The sequence below is a fragment of the Hippocampus guttulatus genome, chromosome 10 (genome assembly GCF_054856545.1).
Source record: "Hippocampus guttulatus isolate MCC_2025c chromosome 10, RoL_Hgut_1.0, whole genome shotgun sequence".
Classification (NCBI taxonomy): Eukaryota; Metazoa; Chordata; class Actinopteri; order Syngnathiformes; family Syngnathidae; genus Hippocampus; species Hippocampus guttulatus.
In genome coordinates this window covers 2,891,219-2,916,691 of record NC_141270.1, presented here as the reverse complement: position 1 = coordinate 2,916,691, position 25,473 = coordinate 2,891,219, and the positions used below count along the sequence as shown (strand labels likewise).

Sequence of the window (25,473 nt, the reverse complement as noted above, 5' to 3'; positions counted from 1 at the left end):
TTTTCGGTCAAAAACACCTTACTATATATACATGGTCTTTTTTTTTGGTCAGAAACGCCTTACTATACATGGTCGTTTTTTTCGGTCAGAAACGCTTTACTATACATGGTCGTTTTTTTCGGTCAGAAACGCCTTACTATACATGGTCGTTTTCTTTCGCCGAAAATCGCCTTACTACACATGGTAGGTTTTTTTTGCCTCAAAACGCCTCACTATACATGGTCGTTTTATTCGACTCAAAACATCTTCCTATACATGGTCGTTTTTTTTCGGCTAAAAACGCCTTACTATACATGGTCGTTTTTTTCAGCTAAAAACGCCTTACTATACATGGTCGTTTTATTCGTCGAAAATCGCCTCACTATACATGGTCGTTTTTTCCAGCTAATAACGCCTTACTATACATGGTTGTTTTTTTCGTCGAAAATCGCCTCACTATACATGGTCGTTTTTTCCAGCTAAAAACGCCTTACTATACATGGTCGTTTTTTTCGTCGAAAATCGCCTTACTATACATGGTTGTTTTTTTTCGGCTAAAATTTTCGTCCAAAAACGCCTTACTATACATGGTCGTTTTTTTCGTCCAAAAACGCCTTACTATACATGGTCGTTTTTTTCGGTCAAAAACTACTTACTATACATGGTCGTTTTTTTCGGCTAAAAACACCTTACTATACATGGTCGTTTTTTTCGGTCAAAAACGCCTTACTATATATACATGGTCGTTTTTTTCGGTCAGAAACGCCTTACTATACATGGTCGTTTTTTTTCGCCGAAAATCGCCTTACTACACATGGTAGGTTTTTTTTGCCTCAAAACGCCTCACTATACATGGTCGTTTTATTCGACTCAAAACGGCTTTCTATACATGGTCGGGGGGTTTTTCAGCTAAAAACGCCTTACTATACATGGTCGTTTTTTTCGTCGAAAATCGCCTCACTATACATGGTCGTTTTTTCCAGCTAAAAACGTCTTACTATACATGGTCGTTTTTTTCGGCTCAAAACGCCTCACGATACATCGTCGTTTTTTTTGGTCCAAAATCGCCTTACGATACATGGTCGTTTTATTCGGCTCGAAACGCCTTACGATACATGGTCGTTTTTTTCAGCAAAAAACGCCTGACTATATACATGGTCGTTTTTTTTGTCGAAAATCGCCTTACTATACATGGTCTTTTTTTTTTGGGCTCAACACGCCTCCCTATTGTACCTTTTCCCTGTGCCAGTGTGGGTTTTCTCCGGGTAGTCCGTTTTCCTCCCACATTCCAAAAACCTGCTATGGTTAGAAATTTTGGTTTGAAGCGAAGAAACAGGAAGCAGACGTCGAGTCTTAATTTCGACTTTATTGAAAAAGTTCAATCTCTTGATCAATCAGGCAATGAAATACTGTAATAATAATAATAATAACAATAATAATAATAATAATAACAATAATAAAAAACGTCACTGAAAGGCACAGTGGACATTGTGTGTGGTACTTTGTCATCCAATCAGAAGCGCAAAAAGCCCGACGTCACTCGGAATCTCTCTCAACTACACAAGTACACTAAGAGATACACTCGGCGACTGCACACTCGCAGCCGCTCACATTTTGGTCCGCCGCTAACACCAAAATGTCCTTTAATGACACCTTTTTTTTTTTGCCTTCATTTTGGTCCACTTGGCAGAAGCTCCGACCGAGGAAAGAAACAAGATGTTGACAACGGAATGTTTGCTTGCGGGTTCAACACGCCCACACAACTCAAAGCGGTGTTGAGGGCGGCTTCAAGGGCCACACTGGATTGATACATTTTGATCAGGTTGATGGGATTTATTTGAGGGGGGTGTTTGTGCTCACCACCGCATGGGGTTTACGGTTAGGTGCCGCTCTTTTGAAATGCCAAACTGTGCACTTGTTCATGACAGCGCCTGAATGGAAATGATGACAGACACTCCCGTTTCTTTTCCCCACTGGAAACGATTTCAGCGACTAATTAGTCAAGTCAAGTCAACAGTATTTATAGAGCACTTTCAAACAGCCATCGCTGCATACAAAGTGCTGTACATGGAGCAATTTAACATGCACAATAAACAGTAAGACAAATCGGTAATAAAGGCGGTAGAAAGCACCAAACAGTAAAACCAAGAACAAATCTAAGTCATGCGGAGTCGAATGCCAAAGAATACAAGTGAGTTTTGAGGAGGGTTTTGAAGATGGGCAGCGAGGAGGCTTGCCGAATGTTCAGTGGGAGGTCATTCCAGAGAGAGGGACCAGCAACAGAAAAGGCTCGATCCCCTCTGAGCCTCAGTTTAGTTCTTGGTACTTCTAATAAAGTCTGGTCCACAGACCTGAGGCGCCGGGCAGGTGTGTAGGGGCGGATGAGCTAAGAGAGGTAAGGTGGCGCGAGATTATTCAGAGATTTGAAAACAAATAAGAGGATCTTGAAAATAACTCTAAAATGAATAGGGAGCCAGTGAGCCGTTGGCGCGACTATTTTGGTTAGCAACATAGCTCAAATTGGCACTTGAAAGATTGTGATTTGGAATGAAAATAGTTGCTTCCCGTTTCCTTTTATTTACCCGAATGTCAATTTATTTGAGGAAGGATTTTTGTCTTAAGTGGCACCTGGCAACTATGTGGGTGGGGATGGGGACTGCTGTTTTGGTTAGCAAAACAGTTCATATGGCCACATCGTTATGAGACGAGGGTGGCGTTTTGTTTCTAGTGGCACCCGGACACACATAGCGGGCCCGGCGTTTCAATTTTTAGGGGCAGGGCCTCAGTTTGATTTCCGTCAGTGTCAGATTAAGGCAGTTAGCTAGCACGAAGGGATTCACATTGTCAAATCAATCACGTAAAAGTGATTTCAAAACATTCGTATTTACACACTTCCATTTGGGGACGTCATACAAAACAAACGAGAACATTTTTTTCAAAACAAGAATGGGATGCGCTGCATAGTCCGTCCTCACTGAAATGTGTGTGTAGGGGGGTGGGGGGCTGATGGGGGATTACGGTAGTACAAAATACAAAATGGAGCCCTTTATTTGATCCTGAGGAAGCCATTTCAGTGGCTGGTATCAAAGATTCCACAAAAAAAAAAGAAAGAGTAGAAAAAGCCTTACTGTGGCCTGGTTTGAGGATATGAAAAGCAAAACGGAAGGTGGCCCCGGATGGGGAGCGCTGGTCACATGATGCGCCGCACCGTAACGCCCCCGCCCCCAAAAAAAAACAAATCACTGGGACCGCCAAGGAAAAGTCCTCATCATGTTTCGAAAAACATCCACAAACATTTGTTTTCCTTGCAATTCCTTCATTGAAGTGGTGCTTTTTCAACCTGCGCTTCCTTCCGGGGCCTGCAGGCGGCGCCTCGGATGCCATCCAGCACGGAAGGCTGTCCTCTGCATCTGGAAGCGCCGCCGAGCAGCACTCATGCAAAGGCCTATTTACACAAGTTCCCAGATCAAGACATGAGTTGTCAAACTGGGCGGGGGGTTAACGCATGTACAGTACTGTTTGTTCTGTTATTAAATTACTGATAAAAAATAGATATATAAATACAAGAATGTATTGTGAACGCAGCGGCGGTCAACGTTTAGCTGCACCGACAACTAGGTGTGGATCCTTCGGAATTAAAAAAATACTAATAAAACCCTCATAAGCGCTGGGGAGCAACGTCACTACGTTCGAGAGCCCGGGTGTCAAACTGGTCTCGTCCGTTTTGGCTTCACTCGTGATTAAACATCATGGAAAAAAAAATGATGAGAATCAAATGCGGGGAAGAGTTACGCACCACATTTTGACACATTCCACATTTTATGATGCCGGCTAACCAGAAGCTGAGCTGCACTGTTGAGGGTGAGAAGAAACCGTTTGTTTTTTCCCTTCTGAATGTTTACATATCAACTTCAGTGTGCTTCAGTAACAGAGATATGTCGACGAAATGTACAGGGTAACCCAAAAGTCTTTTTGTCAATTTCATCGCAGGAGTCATGCGGACAAACCTGAGCCATTCGGCGGCTTCAGCCTTGTGGACGTGGAAAACAAACAAACGCACATTGTCGGAATCTAACGACAGTGGACAGCTTATCGTGTTATCAGGTTAAAGGGTGCGTGAAAGGCTGAAGACTTTTTCATTGCATTTCCAATTTAATTGCCGCGTTGTTTGAAAGCTGATGCAGTGGATGAACGATGTTCATTTATTTGGACATTTTGAAACTATTTACAAAGATAAAATCCCCCTTTGTCATGTGTTTTTCAAAGAATGAATTTGAGACATTTGAATGCTAATCATGTCCTTGTTTAAGATTCGTGGTTTCAATGATTTTCAAGGAAGAGCGCGAACCCGATTCGCGACTTAGCCTTGAGGCTAACGTTAGGCAAATTCAACATGTTGAAAATAAACTACACGTCCATAATAATCTACAGTCATTGCCATGAAACTCAAAATTGTGATTCGGAGATTTTCAATTTTATGAAATTTGCAAAACATTTGACGCTTTTTAATATCGTGATGGGGTGTTGAATGAGAAAAATGGATGTATTCCATTTGGGAACAAGTCTGCGACACAAAATGTAGCAAAAGTGAAGCACTGAATACTCTCTGAACACTTGTTTGTGCTCAGGGACAAAAAGTGTCACAAACACAGTGGAGCTCAGCTTCTGGTGATCAAGGCGAGCGACATGCTTTTGGGTGAAAAGTCAAATCATTTCACTTATTTGAGACGGCATCGCGAGAATGTGGAATGTAAAAACAAAAAAGGGTGGTATAAATGCAACTTCCAGTCAAACAATGAGCATTGTTCGAACCGTTACAGTCAGACTTGTCGGCATCCTTCCTTTCCTCAACGATTTCAGGCCATCGTTGACTCATTTTAGACATCATAAAACCTGCTCCTGTTTTTTGTTTTTCTTGCATTTTGAGCCCTTGCTTTCCCCAATGTGAACTGAAAAGCCAAACTGTGATTCCTAGCATGTTATATCTCCATGGTAACTGGAGGCCAATCACAACCACAATTTGGCCTCTGACGGTGACAAGTTTGACACCCGTGTTCTTGACTAACCTGCAAAGCTCGGCCGCGAGAACAGCGTCTGCGCTTCCGCAGCTCCCGCGCGCCAACGTGCGCTAGGAAAGGAACTCTTTCTCCAGCTCGTAGAGGCTGGGTCTGGCCGGCGAGCTCTGGATGCGGCACAGCGGCACCGTGCAGTCGCGATTCTGGCCCTCGGCGTCCATGTCCAGCAGCGAGCAGGCCTGCGCCGCCTTCTCGCCGGAGTAGTGGCCCAGCGAGTAGCTCTTACCCAGGCGCGCCACCAGGCCTCGCGCGTGTGGCTTGGCCCAGAAGGTGTCCCTGGTCTTCTTCGGCGCGGCCGGCGGCGGCAGGCTCGGGAGGCCGTTAGCTGCGCGCGGACAGAAGGAATCGTCGACACCGTTACTACCACTGAAGGAAAATCTTTTTTTTTGTAGAATCACTGAAAATATATCATGATATAATCTGGCCAATAGCGTGGTGAAGATTTTGGTCCTCATCGCCCAGCACGACGCGCAGGTGTTTTCAAACAGTGTTCAACTCACCGTCATGGTGGTTGTACTTTTTCCTGCGGAGGCGTGTCCCCGTGTTGTGGTTCATAACCTCCGGCGGTTGACTTTGGGTTTGCGGGGGCGGCGTCTGTTTTTTTTCAGCGGGCGGCGGCGGGGCGGGCCGAGGGCTCTCGGGCACGAGGTCCACCTTGGCGGGGACGCAGCGCGACACCTCCACCTCCGACTGCAGCAGACACTTGGTGGACTGACACTCAGCAATGCCCGACACGGAGACCAGGTTGGCGTGTGGGTTGGGGGCGTGGCCCGGCGAGGCCTCGTCCTTGCGGGTGCGGCCGCCGCTCGGCGGGGAGGTGCTGCGGCGGAAGCGGGTGGCGCGCTGGAACAGGCCCTCCTTCTTCTTCTTCTCCTCCCGCGGCGGCTCGCCGTCTTCTTGCGCGTTCTTGAGCGCCTCGCGGATGTCGTAGCCGAGCACGACGGAGGCCAGGAGCGAGCCGCAGGCGGACAGCACGGAATCGGTCTTGCGGCGGGCCGACGTCCTCTTCAGGCTGTTGGTGGGCGTGAGCTGCGGGGTGGTGGAGGCGGAGGAGGTGGAGGTGGTCGTGTAGGGGTCCTCGGGGCTCTCGTTCGGGCCGCTCTGAGCGGCCGGCCCGGCCCCGCCCTCCCCGCAGGCGCAGGGAGGCTGCTGTTCGTCCCGCCATAGAGGTAGATCCAGGTACACCTGGTTAGGGAACTTGAGCTGCTTTGGTTTGGAGCTGCTGTCCAGACACTCCTGAAGGAAAGCCTCGTCTTTAGCGCCTCCTGCTGGAGGTCGGGAATAAGAAGGCATTTCAACTGGAGACAAGTGTAATACATCGTCCCATTATTTGTACAGCGTGCTTCCACTTTTTGGCATGACATCGTCTTTATGAGAGAGATCCTCACGATGGCTCGGGTATCGCTTGAATTTCATCTCGATGCCATTTAATGTGAAAAGCATGCTGGCAAACATGAAGACTGAGCAAATGCAGATCCGTTTCACTGCCAGGTGGGGAATGAAGGAACGCACCTTGTTCAGCAAAGAGAGCGGCGAGCGGGACAGACTTCTGCGACTTCATTAGACTCGTGGACCAAGGATTGCTGCCATCTGAGAGGGGACGTACTCTGAAGACAATACAATACATACTCCTGTAAAAACATTAAAGAAAAAAAAAAAAAAAAAGGGCAACATAGCGCTTACCTCTCTGTGGCGGCGGGTCTCTCCTTGCTCTGCACTGAACTGGGGCCCCAGGTTCTCCCCTTCTTCTTGATGCCTCTCCGTAAGTCGTCAAACTCCTCCGGCCTTAAGGGAGCGCTGCGACCCCATGTGCGGTTGCTCTCGTCCTGCGTGACTGTGCGCACACGCGATGGTCAGTCAGTCGGTGACATATTAACAACCCTCGCCCCAAAAAAGAACGGCTGAGGACAAGACGACTGTTATTGGCTGGTTAATCCCGCTTGTTGTAAGTCACACCCGTCAAGGAAAAAGCCAGAAAGTTGCCGTTATTAAAGCCTCGCGTGTGTTAGCGTCTGGGGTTGGCCGATTAATCCATCTTTTTTTTTATTCATTCGAATGAATCTGTCATGAAAAAAATATTCTTTTTAAGTGTCTTCCCTGTTTCCCTGGTGCTTGCGCTAACAATATGGCTGCAAACGGTCCCCGGTTCCATGTGTGTCAACAAGTGTCAGACGAGTCCGCCAACAAGGCCAATGAGAATAACACGATTTTTGATATCCAAACATATTGGCACAAGTGATGGGGACCCCCTCCCCTAAGAGCAAAGGTCATGAGCATTTAGTAAGCGGGCGGCGCCTCCAGCCCTCACCGCCGCACCCCGACAGCTCGCTGGTCAGATCCACGTCCTGCTGGTAAACAAACAAAGCGTTCCTCTGCACAGTGGACGTCACTGAGAAGGGAAACAGTTCCATCATCTCTATCTTGAATGGAAACGCATGCATAGTTTCACAATGCAGCATCACTGCCTCACTATATCAATATGATAAATTCCAATCTGCTTGCGAAAGAACGGCTTTATTGTCAGTCATCCAGGTTATTTGCATAAGGTTTGAATGAAAACAACTTGACTCTTGTTTGATTGGTTGTGTTTTTGTCTTGCATCCAGACAACGTTCAAAAATAATTCTGGCAGTCGAGCAATTAGGCTTGGCCTAATGACATTCAAAATGAATGTCGTCGTTCAAAGAGAAGTCATTTGGCTGATTGACTCACACCACAGCATGAACGCATTCTGGGGAAAGGCAAAACCCCTTCCGCGCCGAGTCTGGTTTTGCCCGCCTTTAAGTCTAGAAAAAAAATGCCACAGATGCCAAATGGATTCTGCACCTAAACCTGTTAAACATTTCAAAGGTGCCACGAAAAGAATCTCCTTTCTCACTGCCTGTTGGGGATCTATATTTTGCCGTCAAGAAGAATCGGGGGATGTGGTCGACCGGCCAATATTCTGCCTTCGGAGGCAGTTTCACCGCCGTAACAGGCAGGACGGCGCCTGCGTTTCACGGTTATTCCGCAATGTCGGGACCCAGGTGTGAAGTTTAACATCTGGCGATCAATTTTCCCCATCTTATTTTGTTGACGGTATTTTCCTAGATCACACCGGGCAAAGAAAGTTCTGGGAATATAGCATCCCGCTTTGCTGGATTCTACAGTACGTAAAAAGCAAAAGTGGATCAACGCCATTTTGTGGGATCACAATGTAAAAGAGGCTTATGTGCGAATTTTACAGACGTGGGAATCCGTCCACAGTGTATGCTATGCCTTTCAGCCTTAAATCGGTCGAGATGTGCTCCTTCTGCCACGAGAACCCGAACAGCATCGGGTCTTTCTGCAATGTCCTAAAATGCCACAAGATGGCATTCAGGCTAATAGGAATAGTACTAATAGTCTGGCTCGGTTGTGATGTCGTTCATTTTGCGCTAAGACTTTTGGAAACAGCCGAACATGTCGCAGTCAAATGAAAAACTTAGATGCATAACTCTGCTTAAAGTGCTGAGCAACACAAATGAATTGTTCAGTGGCGTTCGGTTGCATAGCTCCTCGCTTTTAACACCTTCAATCTCGTTGCTAATCTGAATAAAACGGGCGTCAAGATGGAACACATGGGTGCAGTTGGTGCCGCGATGTTTTCCTGAACGGTGATCCTTAACGGGCGATGTCTGCCAGAGGGTAATCTGGGCGCTCAGTGCGCACGTCAGAGCCGATCACTAGCGGTCAAGCGGAATTTGTTCCAATTGTTGCATGACTGTTGGTGCGTGACTAACAACATTAGCAAACTGTTCAAACAACTGGCCCGGCCCACTTTTGTTCATCTGCACCTTGTCACCGCCAATGCCCCCCCCCCCCCCCGCCCCTGTTGCATTTCCCTTCGCCGCCATTTGACGGGCAGCCGTGCACGACGTGCGGGTTTGGACGCTCGCTCTGGGACGGACCTGGCTGGGAAAAAGGGGAGGGGTTAGAGGAAAAAAACTCACGCTGAATAGCTCGTAGGCGGGGGATGAGTGTGGGACTGCTTGGAGGAGAGGAGCTGGTGCTGTGAAGGCTCCGCCTCTTGTCCATGGAAGGCGATGCCTGCACTGTGATTTTGTGCTGGAAGTCTAAGGAATGCGTGGAGGAGGAGGAGACAGCCACTCGTTACAATGTCAAGAGTGCCACATAGCGAGGTTACACATGAATATGTGCCATTCGGAAAGTAACGTACATTGAAACGCCTCTACAATAAAACCTACATGGGCGAAAATACCCCCTAGTGTGAAAACATTTTCATGCATGAAAGCCATTCCCACTTTTCTGCTTCCCCTACGACGAAAAGTCCCCCTGTTCCGTTATACGAAATCTTTTTCTCTGCTCTTGCCTCGCAACGAGATTCACTACGACGAAAACAAGCCTTCTGCAAAAGTCTAATCCAACCTCAGCATGCCACAGTGACCTCTGCTGCTTCATTCGGAAACGGCAACAGCAACTACCACACTGGTTTACACATGCGCAGTAGTCCAGGAAGTATTTGTTATTGTTAGTTTCAGATGCAGCACGAACATTGCATTGCTAAAATGGCTACGAAACGGACCTTTGCAGAGCAAGGAATTAAGAAAAGCATTCACACTAGAAGACAGGATAAAAGTAATAAAAATGAAAGATGGAGGAAGCAAAGTAAAAGACGTGCATATGCAAGGAATTGATGTAAGTGAAAGTGAATGCTGATCGTAAATTTCGCAATTTCTTCTTCAAATAAGTGTATGCTCATATTTATGCACTACGTATTGGAATTAAAAGAAAGAGTACACACAAACGTTTTGTGTGTGTGTGTGTGTGTGTGTGTGTGCGCGTTTACATCCGAGATCAAATTTGTTACAGTGAAAAACCCCCTGTTGTGAAAATTTCTTGCTGCAAACATGATTTCGTTGTAGAGGAGTTTCACTGTATCTCAAAAGAGCTTGAAAAGTAACTCGCACTCACTTCATCTACGATAGCTACCGCTCTTAAATTACTGCCGTCCACAGACTGCAGGATGGATACGTTAAAAGCCTTGAAGACCAAATTCATCCTTCATGCATACTACCAACCTGAGGGCAAGCTAATGCGGTTGCCATCCTTGAGCTTGAGGCGGGAGCGCTTGAACTTGCCCTTGCGCTTCTTCACGTTGGGCTTGTCCTTGTTGAGCTGGAAGATGAGGATGTTGAGCTCCCGCTCCAGTACGTTGATCTCCCGCTCAGCCAGCTCCTGCTCGCGCCGCTTCAGATGCTCCTCCTGGGACTTCTGCTGCAGGGCGGCCCGCGTCAGCTCCTCTTCACGCGAACGCAGCTCCTGGGAGCAAAGGGGAAGTGAGCGTGAGTTGCCATTGTCAATGAACACATTACAGAGACTTCATTTATGGTTGAATAATCACAGTTAAAGTGTTTGTGTTGTGCGGACGCTCTCTTCAGTCTGTCCATTTTTCCCTTAACTGCTCCAGGATGTATTATAATCATAAGGCTGAGCGGATAACTTGTGAAAAGCAGCTTAATGGCGAAGCCCTTGTAACCACCCACCAACCGCATCCCAGATTACTCGAGGATGCTCACAGGAAACGCGCTGATGGCGCAGCTAATTCCCTCAACGGGCTGACGGATGGAGATATTCTGTCCTGTACGAACCTTCTCTTTGGTCCTGAGCTCATCAAACATCTCCTGGATCTCCACGCGCCAGTCGTCCTGCATGATGTGGAAGGAGTCCTGGGGCATGGTGGCCATCACCGCCTCTTCGATGGCTGACAGCTGCTCCAGGATGCAGGAGAAGGAGGGACGCACGTGCGGGTTCTGGTCCCAACACTCTGCAAAATTAGAGGCAAACAGATGGAGCTAATGTTATGCTTGAATGAGCGGAGACTTTTTGGTGAAGGGGGGCGGGTTGTGTGTAATTTACCTTCCATGAGCCTGGCGAAAGGTTCGGGGCAGGTGGAGGGGATTGGTAATGTTAATTTATTGACGGCCACACCATAAGCAACAGCCAGGCCGTCGATTCCTCTGTAAGGCACCTCCCCTGTTAACAACTCCCACAGCAAAATGCCATAGCTGGGGGAACAAGAAGCAGCATTCACAAAAACCATTTTGGCAATATCAATTGGTCACATATAAAGGAATTAGAAAGTTCCATTTGCTGGAGGAGGATGCGAGGCCAGAGAGTTACACATTGACCAATGGTGACGCATCGGTGAAACATTAGAACGGTCTCTCGTCGAAAATCACAGGTCAGCGCGGGGAAAGGTGACGCCAAAATGGTCTTACCTCCAAACGTCACTGCCTTTGGAAAAGAGAGACATCCTGATGACCTCGGGGGCCATCCAGGAGTAGGTGCCCGCCGCTGACATCTTGGTGGTCTTGTGCCACTCGCGAGCCAGGCCGAAGTCTGTGATCTTCAACGTCTTCCTCCCGATGTCATCGTTCTCTATCGTTTCAAGTAACAGAACTGGAGGCGGAGACAGGAGAGAAGGATTCATGATTATTTTTGTCAATAGTTTTTGTGCACGTAACACAGACACTTATTGGGTTTTTTCCCCCTTGGAACATGTCCACAAAAAAATATTCATCTCTGCCACAAGAGGCCGCCAAAGCTGCACCAAAAATAGTAAACTGGTGCAGCACAGTATTAATTTTTTTTTTAATGTATGTTAGTGCTCTGAAGTCAGAAAAAAAGGAAAAGACAGAATGTAAAAAGTTTGGGATTATTTCAAACAAAAAGTTACGATACCAAGAAATGTGTCTACTACAAAGCAAAACTGAATTTCACAATGGCACTTGCGCTCGTCACGCATCAAGCATACAAAGCAGGAATGTTTTCATGTTTTCGTTTGAGGATGGTTGCGATGCAACAGCAAAGGTTACGAAGGCATTAAATCGAAAAACCTCTGGATTTTGTTGTGCAATTCAAGAAAATAAAACTCTCGGGGAGTGGCTACAAAGGAGTTGGCATCAAGAACTGGCGTCGAAACAACTGTCATCAAATTTCATTCTAGGAAAACCCATTTTTCGTGCAACCTATCCAGTACAGTTCTACCTAAATGTGCTGCTCCCCCCGCCACACACACACAAAAAATCTCACGACTATAAACCCAAAGTGGCCTGGTGAAAGAAAGACAACCAACCGCTGCAAATGTGTTGAGGTGAAAAACAATGTTGGCCAGAGTCGAACGACGTGGCGCGGGTAAGGAAATGATAGGTTGATATTCAACGTGGCCAAGAGCGCTGCGCGGGTCATTTGTTCCAGTCAAAGCGGAGACCTGACAGCACCACTATGTGCCTGTCCCCAGGCCCGAAAACTGTTAAAACATATTCGAGTCAGAGGGAACCCTGAAAAGCCGACTGGAACTCGACACCTGGCCTCGCGTGAGAAGTACAAACTCACCAGCCTGAGCCGACAGTGCGATGGTGCGAACGCGCAGACAAACGTGTTCGCAAGGCCACAATCCAAGGAAGGAAATCGTTTTCAACAATTCACATTACAAGAATACTCGGCCTCAAAGGAGGCCAGAATCACAAGAAGAAAAAACAAAAAAAAAAAAAAACACTTGATATATCAAAATAATCATATCGTCAATTCACTGAACCAGGAAGGTTAAATGATTTCTGATCAGCGCGGGCTGATGTGAAAACTATTTCATCCTCAACTATGTGTTGCCGGGACAATATTCCCACGGGAAATGTAACATGTACACAGATAACCACACAATTAACCGAGGCCTGTGCGTGTATCAATCAAAGCCTGTGGAGGAGGAAGTCCAAGGTCAGTCAGCGCAAGATAACGCCGCAAAAAACGTGCTCAGGCGCACACCTCGCCAATTTTTTTTTTTAAATCTTGTTCCATCAGCAAGAAAAGAATGCACAACTTGTGATGTACAAATAAAAAGTGAAGTCAAAGATATTTGACAGATGCGCACATCTAAATTCTACTCATAAATTGAACAGCCCAACCAAAAACAAAAAAACAACACCAAAAAAAAAAAAACCCTCACGTTTTCAAAATTGACAATGACGATTTTAATTAAACTCATTACATTGTAAGTCGAGGCACTCGCGTGTGTTCTTTCTGCATATGGCGACAAAGTCAACACACACCGGCAAGGAATTCTGCCGAGTGTTTGCTCGCGTTATCACTGCAAACTTCGCGGGCGCGGACACGACGGCACATTCGCCAGGTCGAGCCTTACGCAACACAAGCGAGCGTGTCGGTAAGCTCGTGGTTATGTCAAAGGTGAGGCACAGCGTCAATGGACTTGGATTGCTTTTGAAGGCCAATTAAACGGCAAAGAAATGGTTACGTGATGGATTGCTGGATTAAAATGCGAACTGGTTTAACGTTTGGAAATATTGGCGACTGCGCATGCAAATTGGCAACGCCGGAGCGGTGTTTTGGTGCTGCTCCTGTTGGGAACAACGAGAGTATTGGAACTGCCCCCGGGCACGGTGGGGATCCTCTACCAACACCTCATACAATGAGAATTTCATTACAAACCGGTTCCACCGGAGCCATGCCGACTTCCTGTTTTCGAATTCCCGAGCATCCGAGAGGTTGCTTCGGTCCAAATGACTTGTGATGGCTTGGTGACGCAATGCAGGAGCAAAGCCTTTAGGACCGGCATGCAAGAGACCTCCTTTGTCAAATCACAGCGCGTTGCTTCCGGCCGGTGGACATATGTTAAAAGCCAACGGTATACAGTACTTTTGAGGTCCACATCACACAAGTTGACATGGCGAGCGCATTTGGTAGAAGACGCAAAAGCTCGCCGTGGCCATGGCTTGGGCTGAAAAAGTAGTGCAAAGTGTCCCCCCCCCGCTGGCACAGCCACAAAACTAACTGTGTCAGCGTCGCCTAATTGCTATTTATACGAGTCTGGGCCTCTCTCACTCTAAAAAGCCTCCAAAATGCTCCGTGAGATGGAATATGTTGATGCTTGTACAGCGCAACTTCAAAATTCACCCCTAAAGGGGTACCAAACCCTTTTTTGGGGGCAACAATGCAATATATGGGCAATTAAATGTAAAAACGTGGGATGGTGCGCAATATTCGGAATAATACTGAAACATAAACAGAATCATTCTGAGGGTGGCGGGACTGCCATTTTGAGCAACATCATTCTCTGCTGTCGACTGAAATTAACTCATTCACTCCCAAAGACGTTTTTAAACGTCTTTTCAGACTTGGTCCAGAATCGGTTGGTACTGAATGAGTTAAAAGTCGCAACTTGACTGTCAAGGGTGACTTCTGCTACAGTATATGCGGAGCATCACGTGACCAAACCTGAAAAACAAGGTAGCGGACTGTCAGAGTTTGTTGCGATGCCGAGCATAACTCAGGGTTGATGTCATGATGCCTTGAACCCAAACATAAAAACAAAATATTAAAGGAGGATTGATAAACAAGTGAAAACGGCCAGCTCTGAAAACTGGAGGTCGTGTTACTTGCAATGTATGATCAAGGCATGTAAAAAAAAAAATAATAATAATAAATAAAATCCCACGTCCTCGTTCCACTGCTCAATTGTGCCAGCCATGATTTTTATGTATCCAGGCAACCGGATGTAAACGTAGAGTGAGGGAAAAGCAAATACACCTTCGCTCTCGACCGCAGTGGTAGCGGTCGTCAATTTGCCAACCGCCATAAAACATTTTAAGAAGGAGAAAACAAAACACGGCAAAGTTCAGATGTCCAAAAGACCAAACGGCAGTTGCCTAAGCGACATTATATGCATTGACAACAGCAAAATGTGCTTCGTTTACTCTGTCAAAGGAGCCGTTTTGGTGATCTTCCAACTTCCAGCGCACAGAATGGCAAATATTTTAACTAAGAATACAAGTTGTGTCGCGCCGCCGCTTGAACTTAGTCGGCATTTTCTCAGCCTTTTGAAAGAGAAAAAAATGTTTTGAAGTAGCCAACAGTAAACGCAACTGGAGATGGCAATTGCCCCCCGAGGCGCACCACACCCACCGACCCACCCCTCCATATAATAATCCTTCCCCCCTTGCAAAGGGGATCTTCCTGGTGGGCTCGTGGAAAGATCAGAAGCAAGAGGTGCTGCCTTCAAAGTAGCTCCCACGCTTCTTCCTATCGCTTCACCCCCTGAAGGTACACCCAAAAAAAAAAAGAAAAAGAAAAAGACACCTGTCCAGTTAAACAACACATTTTACATGCTAACGTTATATAGAGAGCAACTTCTACAGACCACAGAAAACAAGTTCATCTCAATTCGGAGGTCATCAAATAAAACTCCCAATGGGTTTATTTTGGAAAAAAAAACTAACAAAAACAGAAAACGTACAGTTTTGTGTAGATGGCCAGAAGTATTTTCCACAGCAAGTATTTTCTTGATAACACTGGCCTTTTTCCAACGCTCCCGCTCCAGACTCTTAACTCTACAACTTTCGGACTCTTAGAACATGGGCAAAAAGTGTCTGGTCTTCAAACTGTTTTTTGGGGGGTCTCGATCACAGATTCGCATCAACTTCAGGTGGGTTCGGAATGTATCAAGCATAGGTTAACTGTAGCGAAGTAATTATCACATTAAATACGCGTGTGAAAAACACATTGAGGCCGGAAACGAACGCAAAGGAGTCAGGACAGCGGTGACTGATGATGCAATCTTACTCTACGGCGCAAACGGGTTTGCTATTTGTGTCTTCGAAAATTACCCACGAGTGGCCTGGCATACCAAATAAATGTCGTCAGGAGAGCGAGAGGGAGGCAAACAAACTTTCTTACAAAGTGGTTTTTGGTGTCAGGCTCTTCACTCCCAACGCGACCGGCGATGGCTTCTTGTGTATTTAGCGGCATAACTGAGCACTGATGCAACGCCGGTCCCTGTCAAAACTCAGACTGCTGCCCGCTCACTTGACGTGGCGCTATTTTGCTAACTGTGCCAACACACTTAAGCTTGAGCGCACGGGGGGGTGGGGGGGGGGCTTCCTGTCGTAAGCACAAATAAGGCTGCCGAACATTCCCCGACTGGGCATTCCGGCCGGTGGGAAAAGGATCAGGGCTAGTGGTCGCCTAAATCCATCTATCACGGTCACTTGCGCTTTGTCTGTCCTCTACACCATCCCGGCTCGCTTGGGACATAAAACACATATTAACCCGTAACCGGGCTAATTATAGCCTCACAAACATAAAGAGGTATGAGGCTGGTACCTTTTGGTTTCGGCAGCTTCTACGTTTGCCTGGAAGGGAGCGCGAGGGGGGGGGGGGGGGGGGTCCGTACTGATTGGTTGTTTGGAAGGGCAGCCCATGTCATCTGTGGGCCCTTTTCCTTTTCAGCCGGCACGGCAACAATAGGTGCAGTCAGGGAGAGGTCGTAAAAGACACAGAGAAAGCATCTCCACTCCTCCTCTCTCCCCTCTGCCCCATTCTCTTGTCACAGAAAAGACAGACAGTAACTGTGTCACCGGGGGAGTTGTGGGAAAAATTGGCCTTCAACACCTAGCAATTCTGTAGGTTTCCCACTGAGGCTGTGTCCATACTGCACGTACGCAGGTGCATCATTGTTTTCTTCTTGGAAATCAAATTTGACAGTGGAAGAGGCTCTTTTTTGGTATATTGTGCCATGGGAAAAAATATCGATAATCAATGTGGTATGACATCCAATCTATTCCTTCAAAAAATAAAAATCAACAACAACAACAACATTTTCTGATCCGTTTACCCTCACGAGGGACGCAGACGTGCTGGAGCCTATCCCGGCTGTCTTCGGGCAGTCGATCGCAGGGCACAATCACACCTACGAACAATTTAGAGTGATCAATTAACCTACTGTGCATGTTTTTGGAATGGGTGATGAACCCGAAGTACCCGGAGAAAACCCGCGCAGGCACGGGGAGAACATGCAAACTCCACACAGGAAGGCCGGAAGCCGGAATCGAACCCTGCACCTCATCAATGTGAGGCGGCTGTGCTAAGCAGTCGGCCGCCGTGCTGCGCTGTAAAAAAAATCACATTATTAAACAAATAACAGCCAAATAAATACAAAAAAAGTCAACCACTCTCAAAAAAAAAAAATCTCAGTCATTTTACAGGAATCGAAAAAGCATTTTGTGTGGCGATAGAAGTCTAAAAGGTCTGCATTTGTTTGCACGTGCTCTTACATGCATTCAACCTTCAAAATGCAACAACAAAACAAAACAGCGACGAGCCTCTCCTCGGCCTTATTTTGCTTCCTCATACCTTATCTCTTAAGAGATATTTACAGTACATCTCGCAAGAAGGAAGTCGTGGCATTGATCCGACCAATCAGATTGGGGCGAGCGGATGGTGTGTGTGAAAAATGCGGAGTATGCGAATAGCTTAATTGCAGTGTCACCATCCACCCGTTGTCGGCGGGCCCACATTGCATCGTCATCTCGTATCTCGGTTCCTATCTTGTACAAAAATAAACCACAGCAAGCCACCCCACCCCGAGGTTTGACACAGAAGAGGGGAAAACGTGGTCAGGTAAACATGGAGAAATGACAGGAATCCAGAAGCGAAAGGCCAAAGTCAACACGTGTTCTGTAGGGGTGGCTCGGAGCCAAGTTTCAGTCTTTCATTTTGTGATTCTTATCTGCTGCGACACAAATACCAGCACTCCTTGATGAGCGTGCAAGCACGAGGAAGGTGGCAACACCCGCGGGGTTTTGGATCTTGCTCGAGAACAGTTTACTTTTGGTGGCGTTCATTGTTGTTCATGTTGACGACTTATCAGACCGGCGATGCATCAAGTATCAAAATTCTTTGATACCGTATGCACCGATACCGCATCGACAGCCAGACATACTGTGTGTAGCACAGCTGGGCGTGTGGAGATCCACCTTGAAAGTGACATTTTGCAGACCGGAAACACAGTTTTTCCATGTTGAACTAATTTGCGGTTGCTCGTGCGCCTTGCGAATGAAACGGTGCAGTTGGTTACTGTGTCGACGCGTTTTGGTTTATTTTGACGCCTCTTTCTTCACCCGCTTGTCATGTAGTCAATATGGTGGCATGCTGTTCAGCTGTCAATTCTTTTTATACGAGCAGCAAGTTGAGCTGCATTAAAGGATTCTTTGAAAATGAATGTGTTTTTTTCTTTCTTTTTTTTAAACACAGCAGTATAAAAATGACTTACTGTATTTTCCGCACTAAAAGGCGCACTGGATTATGAGGCGCACCTTCAATGAATGGCCTATTTTGTAATTTTATTCATATATTGGACACACTGCATTATAGGACGCAATCTACAATGCATCCACTAGATGGAGCTACGCTCAAGGAAAGGCCAACAGAACGATCAGATGTCAGTCAAACCTATTTAATAAAGCAGCGACACAGTTCACTTAACCGACAGCAAGTTATAACATTGACTCGTTAACGATGAACTCTCTTGGCGCTGCTCTATTTCCGTGTTCAACTGCGAAACTGATCGACGTAAGTTTGAACTCTGCATTGCAAGCATGTCTTGAGCAAGGAGCCATTTTGGGGGTCGACATATTACCGTAATAACCACACACATCGGATTTTAAGGCGCGCTGTGAGATTTTAAGAAAATGGAAGCCTTTTAGGTGTGCCTTATAGTGCGGAAAATACGGTACTAGTGACATTTCACATTTGTTTTGGAATGTTTTAATCAACACATATTAAAGGATCACAGTCGTGGCTTTTTCGTTTTTTTGATGTCTTGTTCGTTTCGTCCAGTTGTAATGACAAGACACTTGATTTAGTAGAAAGCAGCCAATTCTTTCAATTTCACGTTCATTTGAAAAACAAACAATGTCCTTGTGCCAATCACTTTTAGACGAAACTCACTTTTAAGGTTGCGTTGGAAACATTGTTGATTCTGGAGAAAGGGGAAAAAGTTTGAACGTCTTTCAAACGGAGCCCCAAAAAAAAGCCGACGGTGGGAAATAATAAAGGGCCAACGGGGAGGGGAGGAATGGCAAGGGAAGGAGAAAAATAAGCGAGTAAGGAGGCGAACCCCCTCTAGTTTGTGGCAATAAAAGAGTAGCGCTGCTCTCTGGGAGATTAAATATGAACGGAACAAAACAAAACGAGGGCTTTGGGACCCTCCGAGTCCTGGCCATTCTTTGGGCCGCAGTAGCCTAGCAACCGCTGCTTGACCAGTCCATTGTGCAAACGTATGTTAAGCTTTTATCCCTCATTAGCAACATTCCTCCCCGCGGGCCGGGATTTCACAGATTAGCTGAAAAAACACAAAAGCAGATTGGACAAATCTTGCTGACTTCCAACATATTACTTTCCAGGCTAATCATGGATCAAATAGCGACATGTTTATCTGGCGTGCAGATGTATACGCGGGGCAGTTGATCAAATGACAAGGCTGAGCAAGTGGATGGAGGCGGGCCTTCCTGCCGCTCCCGTCCACACTTGAAAAAATACACCCCCCCCAAAAAAAAACGATACTCCCAGGAACTTGTCCAAGTTAAATTATTCAGTTTTTTTCTGGGGGGAAGCACCAGACACACCACAGGGTGTGCATGTGTGAGTAGAGGAGAATCTTTCTATGAACTTCACCCAGTCTACATAACACGCAATCTCTTTAACGGTCTTAATGCAAAGTTTAAAAAAAATTAAATAAAATAAAATTCTATGTCAGCCATTTGCATTCATCACAATCCTCGACTGCCTGTATTTTGACTCGATTTTTCAAGACCCACTGAATATTGTGTTCTACGATTATTTTAACATTGAATCTACCAAACGAAAGAACAGACTCTCTTCTTTCACCAGAAAAATATTTGATTCGACCTTCAGCAGTAGAACATAGGTCGGTTTGATGACATTCACCCGCCTTGCCCAAAATCCAAAGAAAAATACCTGCCTGTGTCAAAAAAAATAATAATAAATCATCAAAACAGTGACTGCGACATGACCGTTTTTGCTTCAGTAACACTTCTAACATCTGAGCAGTGGCTTCATTCCCTAAAATCGGCTAATTCAACATTAAGCGATGGCTTTTGATCACAAAAACATCACAATGTATTGCTGTTGTCCGCTTGAAGTCACCGTCCTCGCATTCGCCGCAGTATCTGTGACTTTGAGTGTGTGCGGCTTGAAAGGCACGCCCGGCCTGGTGAGCGACATGCGTGTCAGCAAACCAAAGTGCAGAGTTGGCTCAGTTATGTGCGTGCCGCGTGAGGCGTGGCCAGCAGTAAGCTTGTGCATGAACATGCTTCCGATGCGTTTGTTCGACAAAGTCTTGGAAAGTGTACCTGCAATTACATAATTAATCAAATCTGAGCGGAATTCTTAAGAGATCTGTGTTCATTTTCTACATCCGAATTGGAGCGTGCGGACGGAGCCGTTGGCTTCGGCGGGCCCGTCGTCCCGGCGCAGGTCGCGGTGAAGTGGCAGGACAAACACACCGACTTGTGTGTTAGCAGCTCGCCGTCCGCTCAACGGGGGCGGGGGAGAAATGCGGGGGGCTTTGTTTATATTCGCCAAACACCCGATTAGCCGCGACCATTTAAGGATTTTCTCGCCATCTGGCCTCTAATTAAGGCGCGCCTTTGCCATCTTTAAGGTCTGCGCTGGCACAGAGGAATGGCAAGAAGCATCTAGCCCTAAAACTAAATTGTTATGACGGCTATAGCTGATTATTGCTGCGTCGTTTGTTCAACTTGGGCTGTCCATATTTACAGTCTATCACACACATCAAATCAAGCTGCCTGGAATTGAATTTAAGGGCTCACCGCTTTGACGCTTCTGCCCAATCCCCGAGCGAACATATTTTTCCTCCAAAGCCACCGGAATCGGATTATGACTAGCTAGAAGGAGCTGATGTCAGCAAGGACACAATTTGGATTCTTCATTTATTATTCAATCTGGGAACTGGATTTTTTTTTCCAGAGAGGCGGAGGCTGTTGCAATGGTTGAACAAGCCACTTAAGTCCTCAAGCAGTGCTCGTTCATACCTCCGTTGTACTTACACTGGGTGAAATCAGTCCAATCGTGTGACACATCGCTCAGCGCTTATTGGTCACAAGAACGGCAAACAGGAGGACGTCTTGGAAAAAGAACAAGCCCAATAAAATGCAACATGGAACACCACTGTCCTTTGTTGGTCACTTTTAAGAGCGATGCAGACAATCAGGCGGCCTTAAACTACATCCACAAAACAACGGAGTCACTTTAAAACCGGACCCCGAGATCAAATTAGCACGGGGGAGATGGTCTGTATGGAAGATCATCGAACCATGAGTCTCACTTCTTACATGTCTTCTTTGACGACAACGTTTTGTATTTCTGCAGTTGCGGATGCCCTCTGGCTTGGTGCTGCCTCACAGGTCAAACTTGGTACTACAATAGACTTCAGGCTTGGGGGACGGGACATTTCAAAGGCGATACGGGTCTGTGTCCTAAGAGTATCACGATTTCGGTTTCAATACGTATCACGTTGCAGGCTTAGTTGAGTCTCTGGCATTAAAATATCTAAATAAAAATCTTGGTTTGAACCAGGCTTAAGGAGAGCTCCATTTCTATTTGATGTTAAACCCATCAATCTGATGGGTGTCTAATAACTTTCTGACCACGGCCAAACCAAACCCAAGTTGTTCTGAAAGCATCCTATCGATTTTGTCCATGCCGGAGTTGGATTACGGTGTTCCCACTTGATCAAACAGACTGCTCCAAGAGGTGAAAACAAATTCAAAAGTTCAATTGCAACGGGCCAAATGGTCCGAGAGGGAAATCATTCTTCATTTAGTTGACGAGATGCTCATTTATGACACGGACACAGCCTCAATTTAATTGCCCTGCCCTTTAACTGGGCTTAAAAACTGTCACATGACCATCGGGACTTGCGGTGTCCGCTCGGCTCATGTGGCACGAACAAGCGTGTGTTTACGTTTGTTCAATCACTGCCTCTATTTGAACAACATTTCCAAGTTGGAGTGGAGATGGTGGGGGGGTGCTTGACTGAGTGTGTGTGCTAAGGGATAAGGGCAGGGGGAGCATTCCAGCTGCGCAAACTAACTTAATTTCACATCCCCTCGAGGACACGCACACGGACTTTAAGTGCATGCACACCTCATGTCCCTAATTGGGGAAAGTTACCATTTCCAAAGACCTTTTTAGAAATAAATTCCACAAGAGTTGAATAAATTAGTTTCCTTGTCGTCGGATTTCAAAAGGAGTTTTGTGTATAACGTGGGGAATATCCTGTAATCCGATCATGATGTCACATATTATGTAAATTTGTGAATAAATTGTGTCGACAGTGAGTGGTGACTGAAATTGCAAACCGGTGGGCAATGCCTGGGAATTTCCATAAAGTTTTCGTCACATTTTCATGAGAAATTAAGATGAGGAATTTTGGAAATTTCAATGGCGATTATGAGAATGCAATGAAATGAAGGAGAATACATCAGAATTAACTGAGAATGCGGGTTACGTTCATGGAAAAGTAAAAATATTCATTGATTCATGGCATAAACGATTATTGTTTCTTTCTGACTTTCGGATTGAGTGAACGCTGGCGCGTTTTGGCTGCCGCTGCTCAACCTGTATTGTTTTGTGTTTTTTGTTATTGTAAAGTGTCCTTGGGTGTCTTGAAAGGCGCTTATAAATAAAATCTATTATTATTATTATTATTGTCAATAAATCGATTTATCATTGTGCCCCAAGCAAAATTATTTTCCCTTAACTCATTCACTCCCAAAGACGTTTTTAAACATCTTTTCAGACTTGGTCCAGAATTGGCTGGTACTAAATGAGTTAATATATTCAAGCTCCCAACCAAGCAAATTTGCATCGTTTTTGTTTTATTTCCATTTACTCCCGTGCAGATACATTTTCCAGGCCAAATCACGAGACTTCTCCGATGTAAAATCATGTGAGCCTTGACTTAAAGAAAGATCGAGAAACACTGACGACCTTTCTGTGACGTGCTACTATTATTTGCCCTGAAATGAGGCCGACATACGTGCTGAGACACCGAGCCAACTTGTGTTGTTCTTACTGTTGCTGGACTTGAGGTCTCGGTGGATGACCACGGCCTCTTCATGCAGGTAGTGCATCCCGCGCGCAATCTGCACGGCCCAGTTGACGAGGATGTGCGGCGGGATTCGCCTCCCGGTAAGCGCCCGGTTCAGCGTGCCCCCGCGGGCATACTCCATGACCAGGCACAGGTTGGGCTCGTCCAAGCACACCCCCTCCAGCTTGATGATGTTGGCGTGCTGCAGCATTGAGAACAGCTTGGCCTCTTGCTTGACGCTGGCCGCTGTGGCGGTAATGTCCTCGTCAGGGTCCTGCCGGGCCGCCTTCACGGCCACCTCCTGGCCTTTCCATGTGCCGCGGTACACTTTGCCGAAGCCCCCCACGCCGATGATCTCCTCCAGCACCAGCTCGGTGAAGGGGATCTGGACGGGTGAAGCAGGGACCCGCTCCCGAACGCTGGCGACGGGTAGACGGTAAATGGCCGGCTGGTAGGTGACATAGTTGGAGGGGAAGATACCCACACGGTGGTTGATCTTGCCCGTCCACCAGCCTTCGTCGCCTGAGATGGCCGCGTCCTTGGACAGGACCTCCACCACGTCACCGCGGCACAGGCTGAGCTCGTCCTCGCCGCTTGCCTCGTAGTCATACGCGGCAGTCCACAGCGACCGTGTCGGGCACAGCGGGGCCGAATGAGCCCACGCGTGCGTGGGACAGTCTGTCCAGGCATGTGCCGTACTCCCGCCACCACCACCGCCGCCCGGCCGCCCTTCACCGTTTGGGAAAGCGGCCTGCGAGACATCCATTTCTCGGTGGCCGTAATGGCACCATAGGGTGCGGGGCTTAAGAGGCTAAATTAAAAGAGCAAAGGGTGACTTTTGGAGCTTCGCATGTTGTTGCGTGTAGTTTTTGAAAAGGAGGGGAATTCCCCGCCTGGGCTCTCAGCACTGGCCAAAGTCCCACGGCGAGGAGCGTCCCACACGGGATTGTAACTTTATCCCACTCGACTCCGTCAACACCCGGCTACAAGTGGGTGTCTTCACGCTCACCTAAAGTTGACTAAATGTCCCCTAGTCAAGTTGACGTGAGTTTATAAACGTAACAATGTCCATTCTCGGCGTTCAGTAGTCCAAACGTCGACGGGAGAAACATTAACTAAGTGTCCCACACAAGTGCTCGATGCTAAAGCTAAAGCTAACGACGCCGAGGCTTCGTCCCAGGTGCCGCGGGGGAGGAGGTGCACCTGCCCCCGGGAATAAGGATGCGGCCGCCGAGCGACGGCTTTCTCTCTCAAAGACGACGTTTAGTGTCACCCAGCCGACGTCCGGCCATAACGCGGCCCGGTGTGGAGACTTGTTCCTCTTTCAGTTGGCGATGTAGCGAAGAAGTTTCCACGGCATTCCACACATGCGCGCGCGCGCGGCTAACGGCTCAGCTCGGCTAGCTTGCTTGGTCAGGAGCGATTCGGTCGCTGGTCAAAAGTAGCTCTTCTCGTCTTCACAACTCCCGGGAAGTCCTCGTCGGTGGGCGGCGGATGAGCTCTCAAAATCCCATCGAACATCCTCAAATTAACAGAGCGGGAATGTTTGTTGACGTATAACAAAAATAAACCGTGAGACGTGGAGAGAGGAATATCAAAACAACCAATTCCGTAGGAAGTTTGTCGCCTGTCGGAGTTTGGAGGACGAAATGGGGTGTCTGAGCAGCGGATGGGAGAGCGACATCGGGGGGAGGGTGGGGGCCGGTTGTTGCCTTGCTGGTTGCCACGCTCTGATTGGTTGATTTGCTGACACGTGACTACACAAAAGGCGGGGTGAGGCGGGTGTTGAGCCAACATTGGAATGTGAGTGGAGCGCGCGCCGAATTCATGGAGATGATGGGAAGAATGGAGCGCCTAATTATGCACATTTCCAATAAAATCGCAATATTACCGGCAGTTGTATTACCACAGCTATCAAGCTCAAGCCCCGAGTGCCAGATACGGCCTGTCACACCATTTTATGGCTCACTACAGCAAGTCATGTGCTACTTTGTTATTTGGGGGGGGGATAAAATGTCTACCAAATGTCTACCAAAAATGAAAATGTCTTCATATTCAATAGGGTTGAGGTATTTCAAAGATTGTTTTTAACCTCGCTCATTTTTTAAATAAGAAAATGAGTGGAACAAAGTGTTTTCATTAAATGGACACTTAATTAATGAATAAATACATTAAAATGTAATGTCAAATGTCAAAATAATTTTTTTTTAAATTTAATATAAGCATGTCATGTGTCACCATAACATTGATGCAACAAACAAATAAATTGTAGTATAAAAGTGGGTAAAATGTAAATGCCTCCATGCAAGCTATTCTGTTCCGCTAAACAGTGAAGGTGGGAATCACATAATAGGAGAGGAGAGCGGGAGGAGGGACGGATGGGAAGGGGAAGGGAGGCAGGGACCGAGGGGGGAGGAGGTGGTCAAATCTGCGCATCTGTCGAGCCAGCGAGGAA

The 25,473-nt window shown here is 46.8% G+C and overlaps 1 protein-coding gene across 3 annotated transcripts; it reads right to left on the bottom strand.

Moving 5' to 3' along the window:
* Positions 1 to 1,325: 1,325 nt before the first annotated feature.
* map3k21 (mitogen-activated protein kinase kinase kinase 21) lies at positions 1,326 to 24,680 on the bottom strand. 3 transcript variants are annotated; one of them, XM_086121843.1, is made up of 11 exons: positions 23,004 to 24,680; positions 11,314 to 11,494; positions 10,952 to 11,100; positions 10,684 to 10,859; positions 10,114 to 10,354; positions 9,025 to 9,147; positions 7,363 to 7,443; positions 6,738 to 6,888; positions 6,567 to 6,661; positions 5,555 to 6,322; positions 1,326 to 5,379 (listed from the first exon to the last, which is right to left on the bottom strand). In XM_086121843.1, exons 1-11 carry the CDS (start codon positions 23,782 to 23,784, stop codon positions 5,108 to 5,110), a joined length of 3,018 nt encoding a protein of 1,005 aa, XP_085977969.1. In that variant the 5' UTR covers positions 23,785 to 24,680; the 3' UTR covers positions 1,326 to 5,107. The 3 variants fall into 3 exon arrangements, with proteins under 3 accessions (XP_085977969.1, XP_085977970.1, XP_085977971.1); XM_086121844.1 differs by having other exon boundaries at positions 5,555 to 6,319; XM_086121845.1 differs by lacking the exon at positions 7,363 to 7,443.
* Positions 24,681 to 25,473: the final 793 nt, after the last annotated feature.

Excerpts from the sequence above, each read along its gene's own strand:
- map3k21 (XM_086121843.1), bottom strand. The coding sequence starts at position 23,784 with ATGGATGTCTCGCAGGCCGCTTTCCCAAACGGTGAAGGGCGGCCGGGC. Across the intron at positions 7,444-9,024 it reads CCGCCTACGAGCTATTCAGC|TGACGTCCACTGTGCAGAGG; the intron begins GTGAGTTTTTTT and ends TTCCCTTCTCAG. Across the intron at positions 5,380-5,554 it reads AAAGTACAACCACCATGACG|CTAACGGCCTCCCGAGCCTG; the intron begins GTGAGTTGAACA and ends GTCCGCGCGCAG.